At 43.8% G+C, this 24,985-nt stretch overlaps 1 protein-coding gene across 15 annotated transcripts in view; it reads right to left on the reverse strand.

Moving 5' to 3' along the window:
* The window catches only part of BCL11A (BCL11 transcription factor A), a 100,254-nt gene extending 75,862 nt beyond the window's left edge, over nucleotides 1-24,392 (reverse strand). For 7 of the 15 annotated variants that reach the window (XM_073023023.1, XM_073023020.1, XM_038006979.2 and 4 more), the window contains exons 1-2: nucleotides 21,490-21,567; nucleotides 16,576-16,905 (exon numbers count right to left, since the gene is read on the reverse strand). In XM_073023023.1, coding sequence (XP_072879124.1) covers nucleotides 16,576-16,905; nucleotides 21,490-21,538 — 379 coding nt within the window. In that variant the 5' untranslated portion in view covers nucleotides 21,539-21,567. Of the gene's footprint in view, nucleotides 1-16,575; nucleotides 16,906-21,489; nucleotides 21,568-23,848 lie in introns of those variants that run through there. The other 8 variants (XM_073023019.1, XM_007970536.3, XM_007970538.3 and 5 more) reach the window with 6 other exon arrangements.
* Between the last annotated feature and the right edge of the window lie 593 nt (nucleotides 24,393-24,985).

The raw sequence follows: 24,985 nt of genomic DNA on the forward strand, positions 1-24,985 counted from the left end.
CCCCACGTGCTCTCATAGGATGCTCAAAGGCCCTATGAAGCGAGCCCCGTGATCCACCCAACTTTACAGATTGAGGAAACAGAGGCTTAGGGAATGAAATCTGCCCAAGGTCACACAACTAGAAATGGTATTACTTCTTTACCCTTAGCGTAAATCATTTTATTTCGTGTAATCAAAGGGAAGAAAAAAAGAAAGGAGAGAAATCATATGTTAAGGGCATATTTCCCCTCTTTCAGTCCCTCTTCCCTTTCTTACCAGCTCAGGTTACAAAGACACCCAGGTGGGAGAGAAGACTGCCTCTAAGGGCTTGGCTGAGTTGGGGGGGTATCCATGGGATAAACCCAGAGGCCCCCAAATTTTCCCAGTTTTTATCTGCTACTAGAAAAGGAGAAGAAAATCCCGCCTCCCTTATGAGGCCTCAGCCAGGAGAAGTAAATGTGATTTTATCACATTTTATATAGATGTGCACAGTGGTGATTTTCAAGTCTATGATGGGAAAAAATTTTATATTGTGTGAATCTCATTTCAGACAGGTCCCCAAACCACTCGAAAGCCCTGGTGTCCCCTAGGTGGGATTCTATGAACCCAGCTTTAGCCCCAGCAGCTCCTCTGGTGGGAACTAGAACATGCCTCCTGCCAGTTAGTAACAGGGAAATTCAATTACTTCGCCACTTGTGGCAGGAGGGCAAAGACTGCACATTAAAAGAGCTAAAAATGTCAGGAAGTTATTGGGATGATGACTCTTGCTTGCCAACATTCATATATGAATGCATAATGTCACAATAAACGAAAAAACACAGGAAGAGGCCAAGAAGATAAGAAAATCGAGAACAAAACAAGCCCAAACACATGGGTTTGCCATCGGTCCTGCCCAGGAAAGGCTGTGCTTCTAGCAAGAGCACCTTTTCCCCACCCCTGGCCTTTCCTGAGCCTTCCTTGCACATTATTCTCAGCCACCGACAGCTTAATTCACAGGCCCCTTCCAACAAGTTAAACTTCAGCCATTTAAAAAAAAAAAAAAAAAAAAGAATTTCTACTGATTTCCTACCTGCACACGCAGGCACGCCGGCCACGCCCCACCCTACTGCACCACAAGCTCTCACACCTGGTTGCCTGAACACAACCAAACCCTTCCCATCTGGCCCTCGGGTTACTGGCGTTATCACAACTCTTTTTTTCCCAATGGCAAGCCAGGAAAGATGATAGAACCCGCGTGTGTAGCCAAAAGACTGGCCTCAACTGGTTCAGAGGAGGGAAAAAATTGAGCTGTGCGTCTCTTTATTTTTTATTTTTTATTTTTTTATTTTTTTATTTTTTTTTGCCTTTAGCCAAAAGACCAGGGAGCATTTGATGTATAGTCAGCAGGTATTTAAAAAAGAAAGAAAGAAAAAGGAAAAAAAAAAAAAAAACACTGAAAAGGCTTGGCTGCACTGGGGCCCTGACACGCTCTCATCTAAAGCCTGGCCCTCGGCCAAGTTCATCTGTTAATGGACAACCACAACCAAGGCCCGCACCTCCCCCACCTCCCACTACCCCTCCCGAGTCTTCTCTGTTCTCCTACCTCTTTCGAGCTCCTAAAAACTAGACATCGATTATGTCTGCGCTTTTCCCTTTCTATTCAAGATAAACAAAGTGCTTCAAGTTCAGGGCGCACCCTGGGACCCCTGACAAAACAATCTATCATTCTGTCTGCTAAACCAGTCTGGCTACACCACGGCCAGGGAGAGTAACGCTCCCAATGTACAATTTTCCCTTTGTGCTCCTTCCCTCTTGCCACTAACCTCTTTTCTTTACCACCTTCTCCGGAGCAGATGGACTTGACCACTTTGCTTAAGCCCCTCCTGGCAACCTCAGAAATTAGAGGAAGAAAAAAAAAAAAAAGAGCTCCTGGCTATCCCTCCTCCGGCCCAGGTTTTTCTCCTCCCTGTGTGTTGCCCCCACCGTCCTGCACACACAGACACAAATCCCGTTGGACCCACACAATCTTTTCGACCCTCTCACCACTGACACTAACCCAGAAAATAAATTAAATACTGGGACTGCCCCCTCCTTTGCTTTCTGCAAGAATATTTTAAGTGAGTTTTGTTTTAAATCATATCCATTAATTTACCCTGACTTGCATTTAAATGCAAGTACACTTTTTACAACCAGTACGGAATGTATTAATTATAACTACAAATGGTCAAATGAGAGCGCAGTCCCTCCTAAAAATATTAATAAAATACATAATAAATAATATTAATGAAACAAAAATAGATTCATAAGCCTTGGCCAGGTCTTTTATTATTTCATGCAAGGGGAAAGTCCAGCCAATGAAACTTGCTCCATACACTTCGGCAGGACTCAGACCAACCACTACTATTAAACTCAAGAGCGTGTTTTGGCAGTACCCTGGCACTGGGGGGCCCTGTGCAGACACCACCAGGAGACGCTGACCCCAGTGCCCAAGGCAGGATCCATAACATCTTAGCCTTCCCATGTGATCAGGAAAAGTTACCCACAGGCTGCTTCCCTCTTCCTAGGCTCCCCAGGCAGCTGTTCTTTCAGTGTCCACCCTGCCCCTCAAAAGACAAATGAAATCCCCCAGACCCAGTGGGAAATAAGCCCACCTAAATGAAGGACTCAAGACTGGGGCACCATGAGCATCTGGGTTAAGGCACAGAATCCTGCACCAGCCTTGGAAGCTGCCTTTGTTCCTGCCACACCGCCAGGCCCCTGCTAACCTGTCTCCACAACACTCTGCCTCACGCCTCACCCCAGCACTCCCTGCCCCTGCCCCTCCCCCCAAATCCAACACACCCACCGCACAATCGAATCTAATTAAGATCAGGAAGAAATTTGCATTTTCTTTTCACTGTACCCCCAGTAATCACAGAAGTTCTTCAAATTTTGAGAATTTTGTTCCTCTGCTAATTATTTCCCTCATTTTGCATTTCAAGGCACAAAGACAGTCTATCTCACTGGTGGTCTATTAATAGTGTGAAGTTTTGAGCATCAGAAGGTGGTTTTTTTTTCCTTTTAAAACGATTCTGTCATTTCCAGTTTTGTAAAAAGGTTTTGTTTTGTTTTGTTTTTTGGTTTTTCTTTTTTTGGTGGTGGCATTAATGTTTCTTCAGAAGGACAGCTTCTGGGCCATTCTGGGTATTATGGTTTGGTTTCCCCCTTACAATAGTTACTCTCTGCCTGGTTTACTGATTTACAGAACCTTGGTTATGTGAATGGCGAAAAAGAAAAAAAAAAGGAAAGAAAGAAAGAAAATTCCTTGGCATAAGTATATGTTTGCTGATCAAATTTCAGATCATGTGTTGTTCATTATTATGACTTTACTTGAAAAACAGTTTGCCACAGTGAGATGGATTCACTTATATGCTTTCTACCCCTCCACTCCCTTTAAGTACTTCGAAAAACCGTACAATTTTTTTAAAGGTATATTTAAAGCATGAACTGGTTTGGATTAAAACAATGTTTCACCGTCTGTAAATTCCCTGAAAATACATTTTCGAAAGACTTATGCAAAGCCACATGATTTTGAAGCAGCTAATGAGATTGTCCCACCAACAAAATTTAATGGTGACTTAAGAAATTCTAATACTTTTCATTTACTTCCTGTAGAATTATTTGTATCCTTGACATTTATACAGTTTCTCCATTATATAACAATCTACCCTGGGTACACTAGATTATGCCAATCTATTAGAATGAAATTTGTACTCCATATAAGCAGAAGTTTCCAGTCCGCTTTTGACTTACCATTATGTTTCAATGTAAAGTGTTATTATAGCAGAGTATAAAGCACAGCTCCTCTATGCTCATGTTTTTAACTCTAATACTGTAATCTTTCTTGCTGCTTCTAGGGCTGTGTCAGTGTTTACATTCCTGGAAGTTAAATAAACCGACATGGCAAAACTCCTGGATAGACTGAATAATAAGGCTTGTGATGACTAAATTGTTTACTTTTTACCTTGTTAGGATCCCTTTCTTGTAAAGTTTGGGGGAGAGAGAGAGGAGAGAAAGAGAGAAGAAATGAAGGGAGTGATGCAAGATAGAAGGAGAGAGATTTATACACTGGCTTCCATATGTCACAAAGACCTTCCTATCCACAGCCAACGCGACTGAAGCAGCATGCAGAAGTCAGTGTTGCTTGTTTTGTTTTCTTAAATACCAGGACAGCTGAATACCCCTTTCTCTACTGCCCACTCAGTCCCACATAAAGTATGAAGATTTTTTTTTTTTGCCCATTTTCAAATAGCAAATTATCCATTAGATTTCATCATATCTTAGTAAAGCAATTACATCAAGAAAATGATAGTGCGTGTGGAATCAATTATGCATGCAGTTGGCCGGAGACCAAAGGCTGTGAAGTCGGAGAGGGCAGAATCGCTCGACACACACAAATAAAAAGCCCCTGGATCTCACAGATGGACCCCATCAGTTCATCTTACTGCCTAAAAAGTTCATGCACTTAATAATTTATTTGTGTTCTGGATACTGTTTCCCAGCTGAATATTAACAACTTTAAACTGAAGCATGCTTTTAGCATGGTATAGATGGAAGTCGCAGTAGGGCAGTGCTAGGTCCCTCGGAGGTTAAAATTAGAGTTATGTTTCTTACACACTGTTCATTTTCCATCACAATTTATTTTCTTTCATTAAACATTCCTTTTAATCAGAATATCAGTTTCAGTGTTCTGATTCTGCTTGTTAACCAGTGATAAACTCACAAACCCAAGATGAACATCAATAATACAGCACAGGTTATTCAACAGCAAAGGCAAACACCAAAATCACAGGGTCTCAAAAATTGGAAACCGTTAGTTAGCACCTTGTTTTCACGACCAGGGCACTCGTGTACCTTGAGGGAGACACTGGGAGCCCAGGGAGCCTGGAGACCAGGATATACTTTGGTGATGAGGGGTGGACACATTGTAGCTCAGAGCAGCAGCTGAATGGGAAAACTTACTTGATCTAAAAGATAAAAGAGTCAGCCAAACCCAGGCCCAAGTTCTTTAGGTGCTAGCCATCTATCTAAAGAAGAAATCTAAAGCATTGTTAGAAAGGTTTGTAGTTCTGTAGCCTTCCCTTTTCCAAAGGAGGAACCTGATGTCTTAATACACTGGAATAGCCAAGGCTTCCTGCCATCAAACTGCTAACAATAAAACTGCCCTGCAACGTTCTTGGGGAACAGAAACAGGCAATACCTATTTCTCTATGTATCTGGAAGTGCCTCAATCATATACTTAAATTTTACAGTCTTCTCCCCAAATGAGAACGATTTCCAGCCAACACGTTCACAAACTGTACTTAACGTTAAAAGAAAACGGATAAAACATATGTAATTACTCAAGGTTAGACTTCTAATTCCTCAATTCACTAAAGGAAACTTGGCAAGAAGATGCATCATTTTGCTCCTTTCTACTGGGGCATCTGAGAAGGAGAGCCACTGAGGCAGCTAATACACAAAACATGATCAAAAGTGATTAACAACAGCTTCATATGCAAATTGCATTAATGAAGGAGTGCAAAGTCATCATGTAAATTAAATATGTCAAATCTCTTGGTGAACTTTCAATCTTGAGAAGAAAAAACACTGCTTTAATTTTTTTACATCATCAATTTTGCAAGATTGAAAATCTAAGAATCTTGGTGCTATAAACAATTTTCACCTTTTTTTTCTCCTTCAGCAGGCTGACAGGCCAGCCTGATGTGCACCGAATGTACATGTTAATAGGCCAATCAAAAATGCAAAACAATTCGCAATTACTGGAAGGACCTAATGGTCATTAGAATTTACAACTAGGTAATGAACTGAAGTCTGCCCACACCATGCATATTCATAAAGCAATTTAGCCTTTGAAGATTAAAGAAGTGCTTAAAATTCAAATGAGCTTTAGCAAATTATCAGTAAGATTCATCCAAAAAGCAAAGGGTTTTTCTTCCTATGATTTCCTCATTTTTTTAATGCAAAATTGTTATATCTTCCAGACTGAGCTTAAACTAAACATAGAGCTTCTAGTCAAGCCAAAGGGGCTAAGAGACAAACAGAGGCTGCAAACATCGTCACGGACTTTGTTCATAAAACTAAGCCCTTAAGAGCCAAACCTATCTCTAAACATGGTAATTTATCAAAAACAGCCCAGAGTCGCTCATAGGCAATACTGCACAGTCCTCCAACAGAACAGATTAACTCGAGTCCCTCCACCCTCCCAAAAAGCCTTTTCCCCCTCAAGTTGTCTCTCCTGTGTAAACATCCACTGTGGTATAAAAACAGCTTTTTCACTGGCTTGGAGTGGCATTAATTTTAGAAGTTTCTGCTTCCAAAGGGAAACCAGCAAGAAAGGAGAGGCACAGGAGGGAGAGGAGCAAGGTCTGGTTTACTTCTGAGGAGTGCATATCCTGTTGCTTGAGATCTGCCTTTCTGATTTCCCCCATTCAGCACTAGCCACACTGAATCCATGGTGAACGGGTCATGCAGATATCAGCTGACATTCAGAAAGCCGTGGTGTCCACCCACCACCACCATCCCACCCCAGTTATTAGAGTATCGTGGGAACCTGGATTTTCAGGCTTTCCAATTACTAGTCTGGAGAAGAATCCTTTGCTTGAATGCTAACCCACACCTTGCTAACCTCCTGACATTTAAAAAATTCTAGTGACAGAATTCCCAATGAACTCCTCTTCCACCCAACCCGAACCTCTCCAACCCAGGTGAAAGCAAGAAAGTATATGTTAAGTCCTATCTCAGCTGGTGTGCAAGTCAGACTGAGAATAACAGCTTCGAAAGGCCACGTGTCCGAGCTTACCGCTCCACTGCTAGACCCAAAAGCTCTCTGCTGTGGGGATTTCATTTGAACTGCTATCGAAGAATATTCCAAGAACCTCTCTCCGCACCCTTCTCCCCCTCTCTCCCCCAGCCTCAGACTTTCTCCTAGAGTTGATCTTACCAGAAATGTGGATATTATGAAGGAAATGGGAAAGAGAAGGGAGAAAATCTCAGGTACTACTCCCTGATTTCTTAACTCTCTTATCCTTGGGCCCTGTTCAGAAATGTGCCACATTTTAACATTTATTAGAAAGGATAGGATGCAGAGCTGCATGGAATCCACATCCACAACCAACTGTATGAGCCACAGGTCCACAGTCCTGACCAATTCCATTTGACACTAATGTTACTCTACATGAGTAGAGTTCAACGAGGGTTGATATGGGATGTGACAGGGTAAATCAGAATTAGATTAAAAACAAAACTTTAGAAACCGATGCTACACTGCAGAGCAAATGGGACTTGAAGGCCAAATTTCCCCTAACTGCCTTCAAGTGATTTTCCCTATTAGAGCGTTTGCCTGCCACCCCCCTGCTGGCAACACCGCAATCACATCAGAAAGTAAAGTGGAATGCATATAGGAAGCCTTGAGATATTCCTCTTTAAATACAATACCTATATACTTAATATATAGCGATTAACTTCTGGTCAGGAGTGTGCAGGCAGCAGGCTGCCCCAAGCAGATAGGAGGGGAGGGGGGCCCAGAGCTGGGACAAGCACAAAAGACAGGTCCAACAACAATGCCTGCTGTCAGCAGCTGAATTATTTTTATACAGGAATTTTTATCTCTATTGTACAAACAAGTACGTGTCTGTGCTGACTTGTTAAGCAATCCACTTGTATGTAGAATAAGATTTTTTTTTCTTTCTTGCTACCAGTCACACAGCTCCAAGATCAGAAGAAATACATAGTCTTTGAAGCTGCTCAAATGTTTTAGTTAAAAGGACAGCAGTTGTTTTCAAAGATCCAAGAGTATCTTTATCAGAATTAAATTTTTCCTTATTGATTTTTTCCCCTTAACATAACAAAAACATAACATGAGAAGGTTACGATTTATTATTAAAATTTTTTTCAGCCTTTAAATCATTCTTCAGTAGCCAATGTTCACTTTTAAATGTAAAGGAATAATTGTTTTTTAAATCTTAGGGTGCAATGGAGTAGGAGAGAGAAACTCATGCGATTTAAGATTTAACATTGGTTAATGCATTGTTCTAACTGGGAACTGAAAAGATCTGGGGCAGGGGAGTTAAAATGGGGAGTAAATGGTTCACTGACGAGTTCCCCCCTAAAAGTAAATAAATCATAAAATCAAGGTATACCCTGAGTTGGTGAAGGAGAATACTTCAGGTTTAGTTCTCTTAGTTTTTTGAGGTTTGTTTTTGTTTGGAGAGAGGGAGGATTGGCCAAATATTAAAACTCTATATTTAAAACATACAGGATCAGACTTGGCACACAGTGCTTTGTGCTCCAACATAAGAATCCAAGCTACACCTTATTTCTCTAAAAATTAACAGATGTGATTTCCTTGCAGCTTTTTTATGCATCATTACATGTTAAGAAAATGAACAACTGATGAATATAAATAAATTTAAATGCCCTGATGCTTAGCAAAAAGCTTCCTTGTGTTTTTTAGAATGTTCAAAAAGCAAATAGAAAGGCGAGGTAGGTACACAACAACACCGGTGTTCTTTTTGAAGGCACCCTTGCAGGTTTCACAATAATTCCATTTTTTATTTTAATGGGAGTTTTTAATCAGTAGATTCGCCTCTATCTAAAACTAAAATCAAATTGTAGGTGTAATTGTTCATCGGCAATGCTAACAACAGTCAGAATACAAACAAAAACTCATTGTGAGTGACCAAAGGTCCCCAGGTATCCCCTTCATCAACATACCTGCTCCAGGTTCCCACTGGGAATTCCCTGGCGGAGACCGATTCAGTTCTGAATAACATGCTGCCAGCCCTATCTGGAAAAGAGTGTGCAAGGCGCCTTCTCGCCTCTTTTACAGGAAGTTTAAACCTGATCATCTCACCTTTAGGTACATATAATTTGTTGTTTAGCACTCTGATAACTTGGTATTTTATCTATCTAAAGAGATCAAAAAGGGAAAAAATAGGGCAGAAGATGGAGTGAGCTGAGGCCCAGCTTAGCTCTGGTGCACACGTCAATCGTGCACTGCGCATTGCCTTAGAGGAGCAACCTGCGCAGGTAAATCTTCCAGCAGCATTGCATCAGATCCGCTCACATCAGTCTCCAGGGTGAACCAAGAGACGACACTTCAGTTCCCTGTCTGCAAACTTCTAATTTGCCAGTTCTTGGCAGCTTATTTTTCCAAGTGTTTTGTTTCAGGAAACATGTATTTTTCTTTATACGTTTTGTGGATCTACCACAACTGCTTCTGACAGCTGTTGATTCTGTTAAATGAACGCATAAAAATCTTCTTTAAAACCTCAAGCAATGTGGACTCAAAAATATAATGGTGAAATATTTTAATGGAATTCCAGCTGAAAGTTTTTTTAAAAAAAAAAAGTACAAATGAAGGTGCAGAAGTCCTTTAGATCAGTACTAGATTTAAACTGAATGTTTCTCTCTCTCTCTCTTTCTCTGTGTGTGTGTGTGTGTGTGTGTTTAATGGGGAAAGAGGGGTGTTGCAAATCACCACAAATATTTACACTGTACTCCCTTTGTTCAAATCACATACTTTTAACAGGAAAAGCTGGAACTGTGGCTATTTAAAATTTTAAATATTCAAACGCCTGTAATTAACCATATGAAACAAATTATGTTGCATTTCTCCATACCAGCACATGCAAAAAAATTCTGGTGGTGAGTTGGGAGGTGGCAGAGTTGGGGAGACAACTCCAAGAGAAGAAAAGGATGATGTTTTCATTTTGCTATAGATCAAAGGAGAACAAGAATGGAAACTGTGGCATATCGAGCATTTTTCCATTGCTGTCTTTCACACTGGGCTATCTAAGTTTATACAATTCCCCAGACTAGCTGCATATTAAGCTTGCTGTGTACAGCTTTATTATGGTGCGGTGGTGGAAGAAGCATTAATATTCCAGCTCCACATCTGACAGGGCATTTACATGCGCCCATCTGAGCGGCACCTGAGAGCTCCTCCAAGGTGCAGTAACTGTGCGCCTATTGTAAAGGCAAATGAAGCTCACCTATTCCCTGCTGGGATCAGAAGTGACCTCACCACCCCCCATGCCTCAAATCCTTCCCTTGCCAACCTAACTCAATGCCATTGCAGAATGACGAATGAGCTCAGAAATAGACCCCAAGTTACTAACCCTGCTAAGAACAGCAAAAGCCTTTGCTGAAATGTTTTAAAAATGCATAGGGAGTGCAGCTGGCCAGTAAAAAGCAAGGAGACAAATTCCAATGAATCCAATATGGAATACGTTACATTCTAAAACTGATTAGAAATACAGTCTGATGTTTACTGGCTTCAAATTGAGTTTGGCATCAAGCATACTGGCTTTAATAATGCTGGCACTTTTAAAATTACTATTATTTTAAATCTGCCTTTGGTCTCTAGGAGCACATGAAGAGAGCTAAAGAATTCTTATTTGTCAGGTTACATTTCCTGGAAATTAAGTTTGTGACAGAAAATGACTCCAGTAGCAATAATATGGTTCGTGCTCAAATTAATTAGGTCATGTTGTAAAAACTACGTGGCAAATTACAAAGGTAAATTTACTGATATTGGCCAGTGCTCTGTACCCTGGTCATAAAGGGAAGAAGCTGTTTAAGGATGCTCATTTACCTGGGTAGGAGAAAAGAACCAAGGAGGGAGGGAGACAATGGTCAATTTCCTATTTGTATTACAAATAAAAATAGTAGTCATTATCTATTAAATTATATAGGCTGAACGTATTTTATGAACTTTATTAATGTCATCCAAATTGACACATAACATACAAACCTGCTTGATTTGAAATAATGTTAAAAGTGGGCTCTAAGTTAGAATCTTTTTTTTTTTAATCCTTGAAATAACAACACTGCTGACATAGCCATGACCCAAATGAAATCTGAACAAGCAGAAAGGTACTAAAGATCCTTGGTGATTAAATCTCATGCTAAAAAAGTGGCAAGGTGCCAGGCTGGGTCCAGCTTGATGCTAAGTGCTTTTTATTGCACAAAGCTAGTACTACTGTATGTAAAAACAGACTTGGACTTGGGGTAAATTTTGTCAAATGATTTCTTTGTGCAATAAAGGGTGTGAACAGACCAACCAAAGTAGATTAAATTAACATCGAGTGACGCAATCTTGGTGCATCTCCCTCGCTATGCTTTCTACTTCGGTTAAATTTAATATCTCCCCACAAAGGAAAGCCAAACTTTCTTCCTTTCTTACTGACCAGCACGCAAAGCCACCATTCACCTGTTCTCCGTTATTAAACACTTTCATTGAGAAATCACAAAAATCTAAAAAATGTTTCCCTAGGATTTGCATGTTTGTTATGTACCCCAATTTAGTACTCCCACATTAGCCAACCTACATGGAGACTGCAGTGTGAAATTAATGATTTTCCAGGACTCTAAAAGGTGCTATTAATATGCATCCAACTCGCCTCCTCCCTGAGCTGAAGGTTGCCTGTCCTGACCCTGCCTGCACGTTTCTACACCCAGTTGCATTTTCCAGTCCATGTGCAGCTCCACAATTAAATGCCACATTCACTAAGAGAAAGGTGTGCAAAACATATTTCAGATCCTTTATAGTAAAGGCACAACTTGCAACACAACAAGGAATGGGGTGATTTAAGAAATTACAGCACTGGTTGTTGTTTTTTTTAAGCTTTCACAGAATAAACACAGAGAACGGGAGGGAAACTTTGTCCCCCTCTGCTCCTGTTCTTGAAGTGAATACATATTTGTGTTTCCAATAAAAGGCCATTTTTACATTAACTGTCTGTAACAGCAGGAGACAGAAAAACTAACACAATCTCCACATCACACACAGGATGATCTTCATATCACGTGGACCTATTCTCAAAACTATTATTTATAAAAGACGACTAGGAAAATGCACAATGCATCTTTTCTGTGTCACCACAAGGGTAATGTCTAAAGAAGTTTGGGATCTTTAGGATCTGCTACATTTTAGATATATATATTTTTTCCTTTTGGCTTTCCTTAGTAAGTTTAGCAGCCATGCGGGCCACTGTGTTTAATTAAGCTTTCAAAAGTCCTGACAATGCCAACAATTGTAGGACACTTCTGCGGCTCAATCATGCAATCACTGTGACAGTTCTATTTACAATTTGTCTTAGAAAGAGTTTCTCTGACATTGTACTTTGACAAAACATCCAAGCTGCCAGTTCACAACCTTTCTCTGTCTTATTTACAAATACAGCTTGTATATAGGACTCCCAGTTTCATGAACATGAGTCTTTGGATAGTGGCCTCGCAAACATAGGCTCCCTATGAAAATCCTAGGTATTTATTAGGAAACAATGTTCTCTACCCTCTGGATTCTGAAGGTAAATAAAATGTTCACCAGTATATTGTTTTTGTGGTAGTGGTGTTTTTTTGTTTTAACTGCCATGCTGAAAATTCAGAGGTCAGTCGTTTTTATTCAGAATCACATAAATAAAGAGAAAAGAAAAATAAGCAGTCATAACAGCATACTATAATTTATAATCTCATTTACAATTATACCACAAGTTACACAAATACATCCTCCAGTTCAGTCTGAGCTCGGAGAGAATCAGAATGGATACAAAAAGAAAAGGTAAATTAATTTTCTAAATTCTGAAAAGCATATTATATTTGATCTACTTTTAAGTAGCATGCTAATGTATTTCCATTTTGAATTAGTATATCTCCCTTCTTTAGAGTATCTGTCTGATATATAATTATTTAAATACTAGCTATACTGTCTAGGCAAATAATTTTAAATACCCTGATATAAATGTCTATGTTATGATTTTAAAGAGAAAAAAATGTTACATATGAACAGGAGCAGACTTTACTACATTTTATAGGATTTGTCATATTTTTTCTCTAGTCTCTCAAAAAGTGAACTTTATGACAGCCCAAACCTAATGTAAAGATTCCTATGTGCAATAAGCCAAAACCTCAAATCTGACATGATGGGATCATGCTTGGGTCCTTTCTATAAGGGAACAGCAGTTTCACATTCAGTCATCTTCCGTGAATATTTCCCCCATCATAACATATGAGACTAAAAACAAAAGAAAACAAAACAAAACCCCTATTGAAAGCTCTGACTGCAAGTCAAAGGCTGCTGATATCTGAGGGTGGATATTTGACACACACATTGATGAACTGGGCCCACACAACATAAGCTGCTAATTCCCAGCTAAATTAATACTACTTCAATTATCTCAATGGGTCACAATCACACAATATTTTGAATATTTAAATAAAATGAAAAAAGCAACCTGATTAACAACTATGTGTACAGCTCATATGTGTACATGGATGAAGTGGGGGAGCACATACCCATCTACTCACCAGGTAAAAAGAATCCTCTCTAAAAAATACTCAGCTTGGGCCAGGTGCGGTGGCTCAAACCTGTAATCCCAGCACTTTGGGAGGCTGAGGCAGGTGGATCACCTGAGGTCAGGAGTTCAAGACCAGCTTGGCCAACATGGTGAAACCCCGTCTCTAGTAAAAACACAAAAATTAGCCAAGCTTGGCGGCGGGTGCCTGTAATCCCAGCTACTAGGGAGGCTGAGGCAGGAGAATCGCTTGAACCTGGGAGGCAGAGGGGCAGAGGTTGCAGTGAGCCAAGATCATGCCACCGCACTCCAGCCTGGGCAACAAGACCAAAACTCTGTCTCAAAAAAAAAAAACAAAAAAAAATAAATAAAACACCTCAGCTTGGAGAGGCCTGAGTACAGTGAAAATGCATACCATTTTACTCAAGATGTAAAGAACTCTGCCTTATTCTCCTATCTGAAAGCCCCGAATTCTAAGTTTTATTTATCTTAGGAAGAATCTGTCACTGTTTTATTCTTGCTTCCTGCCTATAAAATGGTACAGGCTCACAGTGAACTCAAATCCAACTTACATCACTTTAATAAAAGCTTTCCTACCCAGCACGCTTAAATGACTATCTTTTATGTGGTTGCCAAACATATTCTTCTAGAGATTCATCAATATATCTCTTTCCTTAATACAAAAGCATTGCTTCTCTTTTCTTTTTGTGACACAATTCAAATATCTACTGAATGATTACTGTTATTGTTTCCTTCCTCATCATAAAAAGAAAAGCAGACTTGGAATTGCAGAGACGTGCTTTAGAGAAATGGGCTGGGGGTACACACATAGCCGTCTTCCAGAACTTCGCTTCGGGGCACCTGAGGGCCAGAGCATCGGAATTTATGTGCAATGGTAGAATGTTAATTTCACCATAGGAAACTCTTAATTCATTACAGTGAATTATGAGAAGTCGTGATTCTAGTTACTGACATCTCACTTTGAGATGTGACCACACTATTTATGTTCAGCCAGTTCCAGGGTGGGAACAGGTGATTAAACACAATGAAAGAAATCAAGACTTTGTAATTATTCATGCATGAAAGGTTTACCTCACCTGGGTCGCAGCACTTGTTGTGCACCCATTGAATATCTTAGACATCTTAGAGAGCTTTTCGTCTCAGTTAAACAATTGATTATTAGCGCTATAAAATATATTTTAAATTTGCTTTTGGTTTTGGCTTCTCCAGGTTCTGCTATTATACTTGTTCTTTAAAAAAAAAAAACCAACAGAACCTTTAGACAACCAGGGAGTTCAAGCAAATATCTTTTATTTCCCTACACAGATTCACAACGATAGCAGTAAAAGCCTTAACTATACGTAAGGCCTTCCCCCCAGCTTTTAGCAAATACAGAGGCACAGAATTTTTGAGCTGGTTAATCTGAGACTGAATAACCTATTTGGGACCTCAGTAAGAAGTGTGGTTTTAATTCTTGCTTGACAGACACTGTGTTTTGTCTTTTAAACGAGCAGCTCGATATGTAAATACGATGTTACATCACGCAAGTGTTACTCCATATTTGGTGATTTAGCAAGGCTTTGGATCTCCGAAGACGACAAATCCCCTTCCGCCTGCTTTTGCTTCATTAATCATGCCTTACACTTCTGTTCATTTTCCTTCCAGTCACAAGACAACACATGGAAATGGTCATTCCCACATCCTACTGGGGGGTAGGGAAGATAAAATCTTCACCTACATGTCACATAAGGTAAATGTGGTGGATTCAAGAAATACACTCTGCAAATGCAGCTTCCCCAGTAGCAGATTCCCCATTTCACTAAAGGGAGTGTATCTGAGTGTTATTACAGAAAGCATTAAAAAAAGAAAGAAAATGCCACGTTTGGTTTTAATGATCAAATTCTAGAGGGGGAGAGGAGAAATAATATGACATTTAATCCCCTCTGGACCACTGACCTATTATGGTTCAACTTTGTGGTCAAACTAGGTCAGAGAGACAAGTTCCAGTGAATCAACTGATGATATACACCACCTTTCCTAAAACTGAACAAACCTCTTGCCTTTCCGGAGCTGGGTGGGGGGCAGATGGAAGAAAGTGATCCACCAACAGGCATGGCATGTCGGTCATCACAGAATCTGTATCGACTTTGTCTAATGTGCTCAATCAAAAAATGTTTTGAGGGTCACTATATAGCGTTGCTGTTTATCACTTAGAGCAGGGAATTTAAATCCCACTGCTAGCCTTTAATTCCTTTTCCCTTGAGCTGCCGAGAAACCCACACACCTAGCTACCTCCCTGCTAAAATTAACCGAAGGAGGGAGGGCTGTTGAATATGCGTGTGGATTTTTCCAAGAAAATTTTTACATTGTGTTATAGCAGAAACAGTGGAGTCTGGACTGGACATTTGTAAGGGTGACATGTGGCTGTGTAAACCACAAACAAAATCAAGATACATCTGTCAAAACCACATCAGAGACAAGAGAGCACAGAGAAGCATTTATCATTTAGCTGAGGAGGCAGGCTGCAGGGAGCAGCCGTTCCTGTCAAACCAACCTTTTGAAATTTCCAACATGCCCTTAAACTTTTCGAGTAAGCATGTCTGTGCGCTTCAGCAACTGCCCTCTCTACTCTGGCCTGGCCAGTCGAAAATGGCATCTTAAAGTCAAGGTCATGGTGTCATCCCACCACGGGGCTGTGTTTAATTACAGCCCCATCCGGGCTGACAGCCAATATGGATCCAAGGCTAGCCCTGAAGCTCAGTTAACTCTTTCCACCTCCTCCAACTACCCTGCCAGCCCAGTCTACTTCAGGGAAGCCTTGAGAACGAGCTGAACCCCTAAGGAGGCCTGGCCAGATGTTCTGAGTCAAACAAGTCGTTAGCTGAACTGCAAATGCCTATATGGCCACTTTGCCTCTCACACGTCACCAAGTCTGGAAATGGACAATGGAACTGGACTAGGTGTAGTAAAGTTCAATACTTCGAAATGAGAAGGTGGGGATGGGGAAGAAAAGAAATCCAAAATCGACAGATCCAGAGAGAGGATGTCTGGTGTGTGTACCTGTCCTGCCTACATCTGATTCAGTTAGGTGGAAAATATTTATTTTTCTGTGTTCTGGACATAAGCAACAGAAATGATTATTTTAACATTACAGGGCTGTCATGGACAGTCACATGGAGAAATAGAGAAAGCACTTCACCACTCCTTACTGCTTGGCTACAGCACCTCTGAAAATGGAAAAAAAACATGCAAACAGCTTTTCTCCTTGCTTCTCATTTACCTGCTATGTGTTCCTGTTTGGGGCAAATTCCTCTAGATGACGTTGATAAACAATCGTCATCCTCTGGCGTGACCTGGATGCCAACCTCCACGGGATTGGATGCTTTTTTCATCTCGATTGGTGAAGGGGAAGGTGGCTTATCCACAGCTTTTTCTAAGCAGAGGCTGCCATTGCATTGTTTCCGTTTGTGCTCGATAAAAATAAGAATGTCCCCCAACGGGAAGTTCATCTGGCACTGCCCACAGGTGAGGAGGTCATGATCCCCTTCTGGAGCTCCCAACGGGCCGTGGTCTGGTTCATCATCTGTAAGAATGGCTTCAAGAGGTTCGGCTGTGGTTGGAGAAACAAAAGCACAATTATTAGAGTGCCAGAGAGGAGAGAAAGGGGGAAAAGCACATCTCAACCCCATGCCATCCTACCACATCATGTAAAGTGTTTCTAGGCTTCTCTATGTAATACCCAGAAAATGTAAGTATACAAGATGTACAAGGATATGAAGGTTATCAACCAGAGAGCAAATTTATCAATGAGGCAAATCATCATATATGTATAGAAAACAGTCTTCCTTACATAACTCCAGAGAACGAACACACACACACATACACATACACATGCACACACACACAGCAACAAATACGTCTGGTTTGTAAGTTTAGAAAGAATGCTACTTAAATAGTTAACACAGGGAACATAAAGGAAGTTTAAATAATAACTACAAGAAAAACTGGTTAAAAAAAAAAAGTGGAGAGAAACCAAATATGTTTCTTTTTTCCTATACACTAAGTTGTCCATTGTGCCAAAGAATGAAAGGAGAGGTGAATAAACACACACACCCTTTGTGTGTGAATGTATATACTCCTAAGTAAACAGACATGGCTTCATAAATTAGAAAGCTACTATGTCACACGAAAAATGTGCCACATTTACACTGCCGTAATAAGAAAACGACTGCATGCACCTATGAAACGGATCTAAATAATAATCATGTTGCAGCATAATTCACACTGCCAAAAACCTTTCTGCTTTCGCTCTCAGCAGTGCCACAAAATCAAAGAAATACCAAATTCACTGGCAATACTTCTCAGACACATTAGCTAAATGGGATACTTTTGAATACTTAAGAAAATAAGCCAATTAGTCATTTTTTTTTTTATTCTGAGAAACAGAATGCCTAAAATATTCTAAATATGTTTGTACTTGGTGGCATCCATGACATAAAAATCAGAATGGTCAAGCAAACACCACATTTCAGAGCAAGGCTGAGAAGTCCTTTCTTTAGACTTGAAATACTTCACCTAATGTTGTCAAAGTTGACTAATTTTCTGAATGAGCTCCAAAATGCTTCATTATGTGACTATTTCTGCACACATAATCACCAGCGGATGGTATGACAAGGTAGCCATGTCTTTTTTTCCTGTTGGCTTTTTTTTTTTTTAACTTTGTATTAAAATACTCCAGCATCTACTTTACCAGCTTCTATCATTTTTTAACCTTCCAAAGGGGAAAAGAGAGTTGGTAAGTCTCTGCTTATGAAATCTTATGCTTGCTTTATCAAAAGAAAAAAAAAATCACAAAATACAAAACACATCCAGGATGCTGCCAGTTAATAAAACTGAAGCAGAAAATGTACAAGTCTTAAACAGTTAATCAGTCTGACCTTCTTTAGCAAGCTGCCAATTTCACATTTAATGAACTTAAAGCCACAGAGAATCAAAAAATAGATTTTAATTTGAGTGTAGAATATTGGAACAGATTTTGATAAAGTGCAAAAATCCAGTGAACTCAGGTTAAATTTATTTCAACCCTACCCAGGCTGAATATTGAGGGGGAAGATCTGGAGTAACTCCCAGATGTGCTAGGTGAAATAATATTGAGAGAGCCCTGCCTAGCTGCACCTGTGCTCAAGTAGGACATCTCATAATTTCTAGCCTCTGGTACTCCTCCTAATTTAACATAAGGTCACCACAGGAATATGAAGGTTATATTCCTACTAATAAAGACAGTAAAGTAAGCATTTATGTTTCTTTGCCCAACATACTGGCCAAAAGATAAATACAGAATACATATGCATACTTTTCAAATAAAAGAAGACAAACGGAAGTGCTTCTGCATTGTGCCTTTATGTCATTCTTCTCTTACATTTGCTTCCATTTTGACCAAGTGAGGAATAGGGAACTCATTCTCAAAATATTTCTGTTGTCTGAATTAAGGATTTTAAGTACACATTGATGAATGTGGCTTTTTTGTTTAGCATTAGCTACAAGTTCTGAGGTTTACAGACTGAAGGAAGACTCAGGAAAATATTTTATTTTATCAAAGTTAGTAGTACACAGAACCTTTGCAAAAAAAAATTTTTTTAATTCCACCGTTAAGATTCTTTTTTTTTTTCCCAAGGCCTGACACATTTCTAAAAGTGGGAATATTATTTAGGTGTAAAAGGAAATATTCTCCTAGGTATCAAATAGTTAAAAGTAATGTGGTTCAAAACAGACTTGGTTAAAGTCTTCTAAATGTAGTGACTGAACTGATTTACAATCAAAACCGGGAAATGAAGTGGTAATTCAGAGGTTGCTGATTACACCTCCACATTTCACCTAATTAATTTTATAGGAGGCAAAGTTCTTGAAAATAACAAGATGATCAAATGTACAGATATAAAACCTGTAACCTCAACATTTTCTATGCTCTTAACGTAAATTATTGCTAATTAACAAGAATTATATCCTGATGTATGAAATACGTTTAACATCGGTCTCCTTGCAAAACATTTGGCTAGTGATGTTCAGAGAAATACCAAACCGTGTTTTAATATTGCTGCTATATTATTAAAAATCAGACAAAGTGGGACACAAAGAAAATATGAAAACACAATTCTCATAGTGTAGTCTACTGATTTGCATTGACATCTTTTCTCAGTGGCAATCAACATTTCCTTTCTGGGCATCTGATAATTTCTCTGCATTTTAATGCAAATTCCCCTTTCCCTAAAAACCTTCCTAACCTCAGCCATTTTACCCCCTCCCTCAATTCAACTCCATCCTCCTTCGCCCCAATAATACCAACGTTTCTAAGCTCCGGCCTAAACTCCGGCTACAAAGCAGGGAGTCCTCGATTGAAGTGGAAGGGAGTGAGCAAATAATCATAATAATTAGCCGCGAATTCTTTCTACGAGGGGAGGAAGAAATAGAAAATAAAATGCTTCTACGTTCAAACAGCAAGAAAGCCTGGAACGTCTCAATGTCTCTCGGTGGCAGACTGAGATCTCTTTCCTCTCTGTGTAGTTGCAAAAGAATAAATATAACGAAAAAAAAAAATAATCCTTATAAGAAATGTTGGTAAGGAGCGAGGGAAACGAGAGCTGCCGAGGAGCGGAGGGGGAGGGGGAAAGGGAGATGTGTCTTCAAGTTTGCTTTCCAAGTCCTTCCCCTTGATTGTCTTAACAGGGTAAAGAAGCAAACGGAGGCTGAAATTCAGAGAGGAAAAGCAAAGAAACAAAAGCAAAGCCGGGGGCTACGGGCCCGGGGCAGGGGGCCCGGCAGGGGTGGACCGTGCAGAAAGTGAAGTTGGGCGCGGGGACTCTTAAGGCACAAAGCGAGCAGCGTGCTGGCTGCAGGCTCCCGCCGCGCTTGCTGCGAACACGTGCACCAGCGACCGCGGGGTCTTGGGGCCCGGGGGCCCGGCGGCGGAGGGCAGCCAGGGGCCCTGACTGCTGCCTTCATGCCTGTCCAGCTCGGCCGCGGGGTGACGGTTCCCTGGGCCCGCCAGTTGGTGAAAAAGGAAGTGAGGTTTGGAAAAACCGGCTGGTTAACCTGGTGCAGTCTCAGTATCTCCGCACACACCTCAAGTGCGGGTCCTGAAATTCATTCTGTGTCCACAAGCTTACACTTTTTACTTTGGGGGATCTCTGCAAATGCGTTTCCCCCGCAATTCTGAGCACTGGGTGTGCGCGCAGAGGTGGCTGCGGTTATTCATTATTAATGACGCTGCTTGCCCGCATCATTATGATGATAACTATTACTATTGTGATTCCGAGCTCCGAGGCGAGAGCCACAGGAGGCGGGGAGGGGGGTGCCGGGCTGCAGAGCCGCCGAGCAAGCCAGCCGAGGCCACCGAGGTCTGTGCTTTCCATGGGGGTGAGGGGATGGAAGAAGTGAGCCTGGAGACCAAGTGCAAACTTGCCATATCCCCCTCTTTGGCCATGCCCCGAAGCCCTAGAGCGCGCACTCCCGGTTCCTCCCTACCAAAAATGCCGGCCCCGAAAGAAAGCAAAAACTGCACCCCGCTCCAAGCCCGGCGCGCGCTGGTCTCAGCTCGCGCACGGGGGTGTCGGCCGCGCGCCCGGTCGCTTCTCCGCGGCCCATGCCAGAAGCATTTTTAAAGTCAAAATGAAGAACAAAGACATACGAGGTGATGGGGGAGAGAAAGGGAATTCTGCCTAACCGTTCGTTCCCCCCACCCCCACCCTCGCAAAGCTCGTTCCTCCCCGGACGAGAATCGCTGGGCAGGAGGTGGGGGAGGCTCTGGTACAGGTTCAAGTTCGCTGAGCTTTCTTGATCTTGTTCTGCCTCCTAGCGACCGAATGGCTCATTCAGCCCACAGAGCAAAGGCGGGGGGCGGGGGGGTGGTCCTGAGGACCGGGATGGCTCCTGCCCCCTCTGCGCACCCAGAAAATGGGGAGAGAAAGTAGCCCCCTCATCCCCTCCCAAACTGGCCCTTTAACCCCGGGACAGGAGGAAGGGGAACTAACCCTCCCTGCCTAGAGTGTCCCAAGATGGACCCAAGAGGGAGAGGGGTACGAGGGAGCAGCCTGGACTGCGCGCCCCAGTCTGTCCTTTGAGCCCCCACTGCATCCTTCCGAAGAAGGGCCTGACTTTCCCGAGTCCTGCGAACACTGCCCTTCCTTCCCGCCGGTACCTGGCCGGGCTGTAACTTCACACCGCCGCGCGCCGCGTCTGATCCGCATCCGGCGCGGCCGGGGGAGTGGGGGGCGGGGGAGAGCGGCGAGGGAGGGATGCGAGGGGGTGGGGAGAGGGAGGGCCCCGCAACGTGCCGGGGCGGGGGAGCTTCCGAAGTGTGTGACAAGTTCCAGGGCCCAGTGAAAAATTCAATTCCCTGTGCGCACCCCCCACCACCACCCCTTTTTTAAAAAAAAACACAGAACCAAGTATAGGTGGTCCTTTAAAACTGCATTAAAAATTTAAAGTAAGAATCATAAATTGGGTAGGGGGGGAATGTGGGCCCTCACGCCTTTCTTTCCCTTGCTGCCAAACTTTCCTAAGTGCCCACCGCCCGCCTTTCCAGGCGCAGTCAGCGGGAGACAGCCAACACCACCACCTCTTATATAGATTCACAAGAACCTCAGACCGAGCCAGGCCTGGGGAAGAGGGCAAGCCCCAAAGGGTGAAGTGCTCGGGGTCCCAGGATCCAGCACCCTCAAAATGCATACTCAAACACACTTCTGCCCTGCCCTTTCCCGGCAACCCCGTCACCTGGCCTGGCCGTGCTCGGGGAGCAGGGGGACTCGTGGCCAGACCGGGCAGGGTGGGGGGTGGGCAGGGAAAGCACGTGGTGACCTCCTCGCGGTCCCGAGCTGTGGACAAGAGACATCTGAGAGAGTACCCAGGGCAGAGGGGAGGGGAGGCGCAGAACGCGCTTTTACAGTTGCTTTGCAAAATAAAAATGCTTTGCAAAGCCGAGTTTCACCCAGCCGATTTCGCAGTCTGGGAGGTCGAGAAGAGGTCTGGGCATTGTGCTGGGGGCGGACCAGGACCGCGGGCCAGGCTAGCGCGGAGTCACTGCGTGGCCTGCCGCCGTGCCTGGCGGGTGGGCGGCGGGCACCGGGTGGGCGATCCGGGGCTGGGCTGGGGCGCGGCGAGGTGGGGCAAGGCCCGGGCGAGGCCAGGCCGCCGCCGCCGCCTGCTCCGGGGCTGCCGCGCCGCGCTCGGTCCTCTGTCTGTTTGTTGGCAGGAGGCTCCCGCACACGCGGTGCTTGTAAACATTCAGACACGAGATTTTTCCCAATCAAAATCCACTTCCACTTTTTTTGAAAATCTTCCAAAAAATAGTAAGAGGAGGGAGTTCCTCTCTCCCTCTCCGTGCCGCCGGCGCCCTAAGTTTGCAACTGAAGGGGTTTTGGGGAACAGGGTGATTGTAAATTTTTTTCTGGATTAGAGATTGTGAGATTTTTGCAGGGGGGCTGGTGGGGGAGTCAAAGAGAAGGCCGTCACAGAAAAGGATTGGCAGAGCGTTTGGCTTCGATTTGGGGGCAAGAAATTGTACATTCTCTTGCCTTGTTTTATTTATTTTATTTTTATGTATTTGTTTATGTGCCAGTCTTCTCCTTGCTGCCTCTGAGGTTCGGTCGGGAGGGGAGGGCAGCGGCAACCCAGGCGGCAGCAGTCCCGGTTCCCTCCCTCCCTCTCCCGCGTGCCCCCGGCCGCCTCCTCCCCCGGCCCTGGCTCCTGCCCTTCGGCGGCGGCGGCGGCGGCGGCGGCGGCGCGGGAGGGCAAGCGCGAGGAGCCGGCACAAAAGGCAGCGGGACAAACACCCACCTCGGGCCGGAACAAAAGGCGGCAGTGCCGGCCGCGTCTCCTGTCCTTCCCGGTCCCACGGCTCTCCCCGCCGCCGCGGCCCCTCACCCGACTCGGAGGACTCAGGAGCGCCGGGGGCCCCTTTCCACAGTCCCACTTTCTCACTATTGTGGAGATGACTACTTTCCTTACGCTGCACACTTGACTGTGAGCGCGCTGGTGTCCAAAGGCCAGTCTCACCTCTTTTCTCCCCGGGAATCGTTTTTTAGACTTGTACTCACTCACTTCCCCCCACCCCCCCGCCAATTTCTTACGGTGAGTGGGAAGCAACCTCCCTTTCCACCAGCTCCCACCCCCAGGTTTGCATGTTAGTTGTTCGCATCCTTAGCATTGTTCATTATTTTGCAAAACTGTTGGCGGGGGGGGGCGGTGGAATCATTGCATTCCTTTTCGAAAAGAGAAATAAAGCAGCGGAAAGGAGGAAAGAGGAGGAGTCAAATTTTTGTAAAATTAAATAAAATTAAAAGGTGCGTACTGTCTCAAAAGTGCATACACGGCAATGGTTCGAGATGGGATGAGGGTTTTTCCCCCTTTAATCTCTTTTACCTCGACTCTCGGAGGTTTTTCTCGTGAAAAATTTAAAAATGCATGCACACACCCCTCTCTCCCCCTCGCTTTTGCTTCTAGTCCTGCGCGCTCTCGTGATTATTAATAATTATTATTACTATTATTGGGTTACTTACGCGAGAATTCCCGTTTGCTTAAGTGCTGGGGTTTGCCTTGCTTGCGGCGAGACATGGTGGGCTGCGGGGCGGGCGGGCGGCGGCGGCGGCGGCGGCGGCGGCGGGCGGACGACGGCTCGGTTCACATCGGGAGAGCCGGGTTAGAAAGAAGGAGACTCCAGAGAAAATATCTTCATCAGTGCCTTTTGACATCCAAAATAAATTAGAAATAATACAAAGATGGCGCAGGGAAGATGAATTGTGGGAGAGCCGTCATGGCTTTTTTTTAAGCAAAAAAAAAAAAAAAAAAAAAAAAAAGGGGAGAGAGAGAGAGAGAGAAGAGAGATAGAGGAAGAGAGAGAGAGAGAGATGAAAAAAATGGCAAAAGCCCCCCTGAGCTGCAAGTTCAAGTGCGGACGTGACGTCCCTGCGAACTTGAACGTCAGGAGTCTGGATGGACAGAGACACACAAAACATGGGCAGGGCGAGCAGGAGAGAAGGGGAGGAGGGAAGGGGAAGCTCACACCAATGGACACACATCAGGGGCTGGACATGAAAAAGAGACCAGGACAAGCCAATGGCCAGTGCGGGGTGGGGGAGGTGCGGGGCGGGGGGCTCCGCGGACGCCAGACGCGGCCCCCGGGGGAGGGGCGGGCCGAGGGGAGGGGGCGCTGGGGCCGCGGGCTCACCAGTGGCCGCAGCGAGCGCCGCGGCGGTGGCGTGGCCGGGAGAGAAGAAAGAGGTGGCAGGGGTGGGAGGAAAGGGTGGGGGGGAGCAAGACGTGCGCCCTGCTCCCCCCCACACACGCGGGCCCTGAAATGAAAGATTATTCAAAAAAGGAAAAAATACAGCGAGAGTGCACCGGGAGGCTGCAGCCCCGGGCTGGGGAAGCGCGGGCGGAGGGAAGCCAGGTAGAGTTGCTCCCGGACACCCTCCTCCGTACGCACACCCACTTCCCCTCCCCGCCGCCGCCGCGCTTGCTCCCCGCGTGCGGACGCCAGGGGCCGAAGTAAAAGCCCCGAGCCCGCGGCTGCGCTCGGGAAACTTTGCTCGAGGAGAGGACAGCAAAGAAAAATCACCCGAAGTTGAGAGCTGAGCCTCCAAGTTACAGCTCCGCAGCGGGCGAGGGGAGACGGGAGGGAGCGCACGGAAACGCGG

Source organism: Chlorocebus sabaeus, chromosome 14 (assembly GCF_047675955.1).
Source record: "Chlorocebus sabaeus isolate Y175 chromosome 14, mChlSab1.0.hap1, whole genome shotgun sequence".
Classification (NCBI taxonomy): Eukaryota; Metazoa; Chordata; class Mammalia; order Primates; family Cercopithecidae; genus Chlorocebus; species Chlorocebus sabaeus.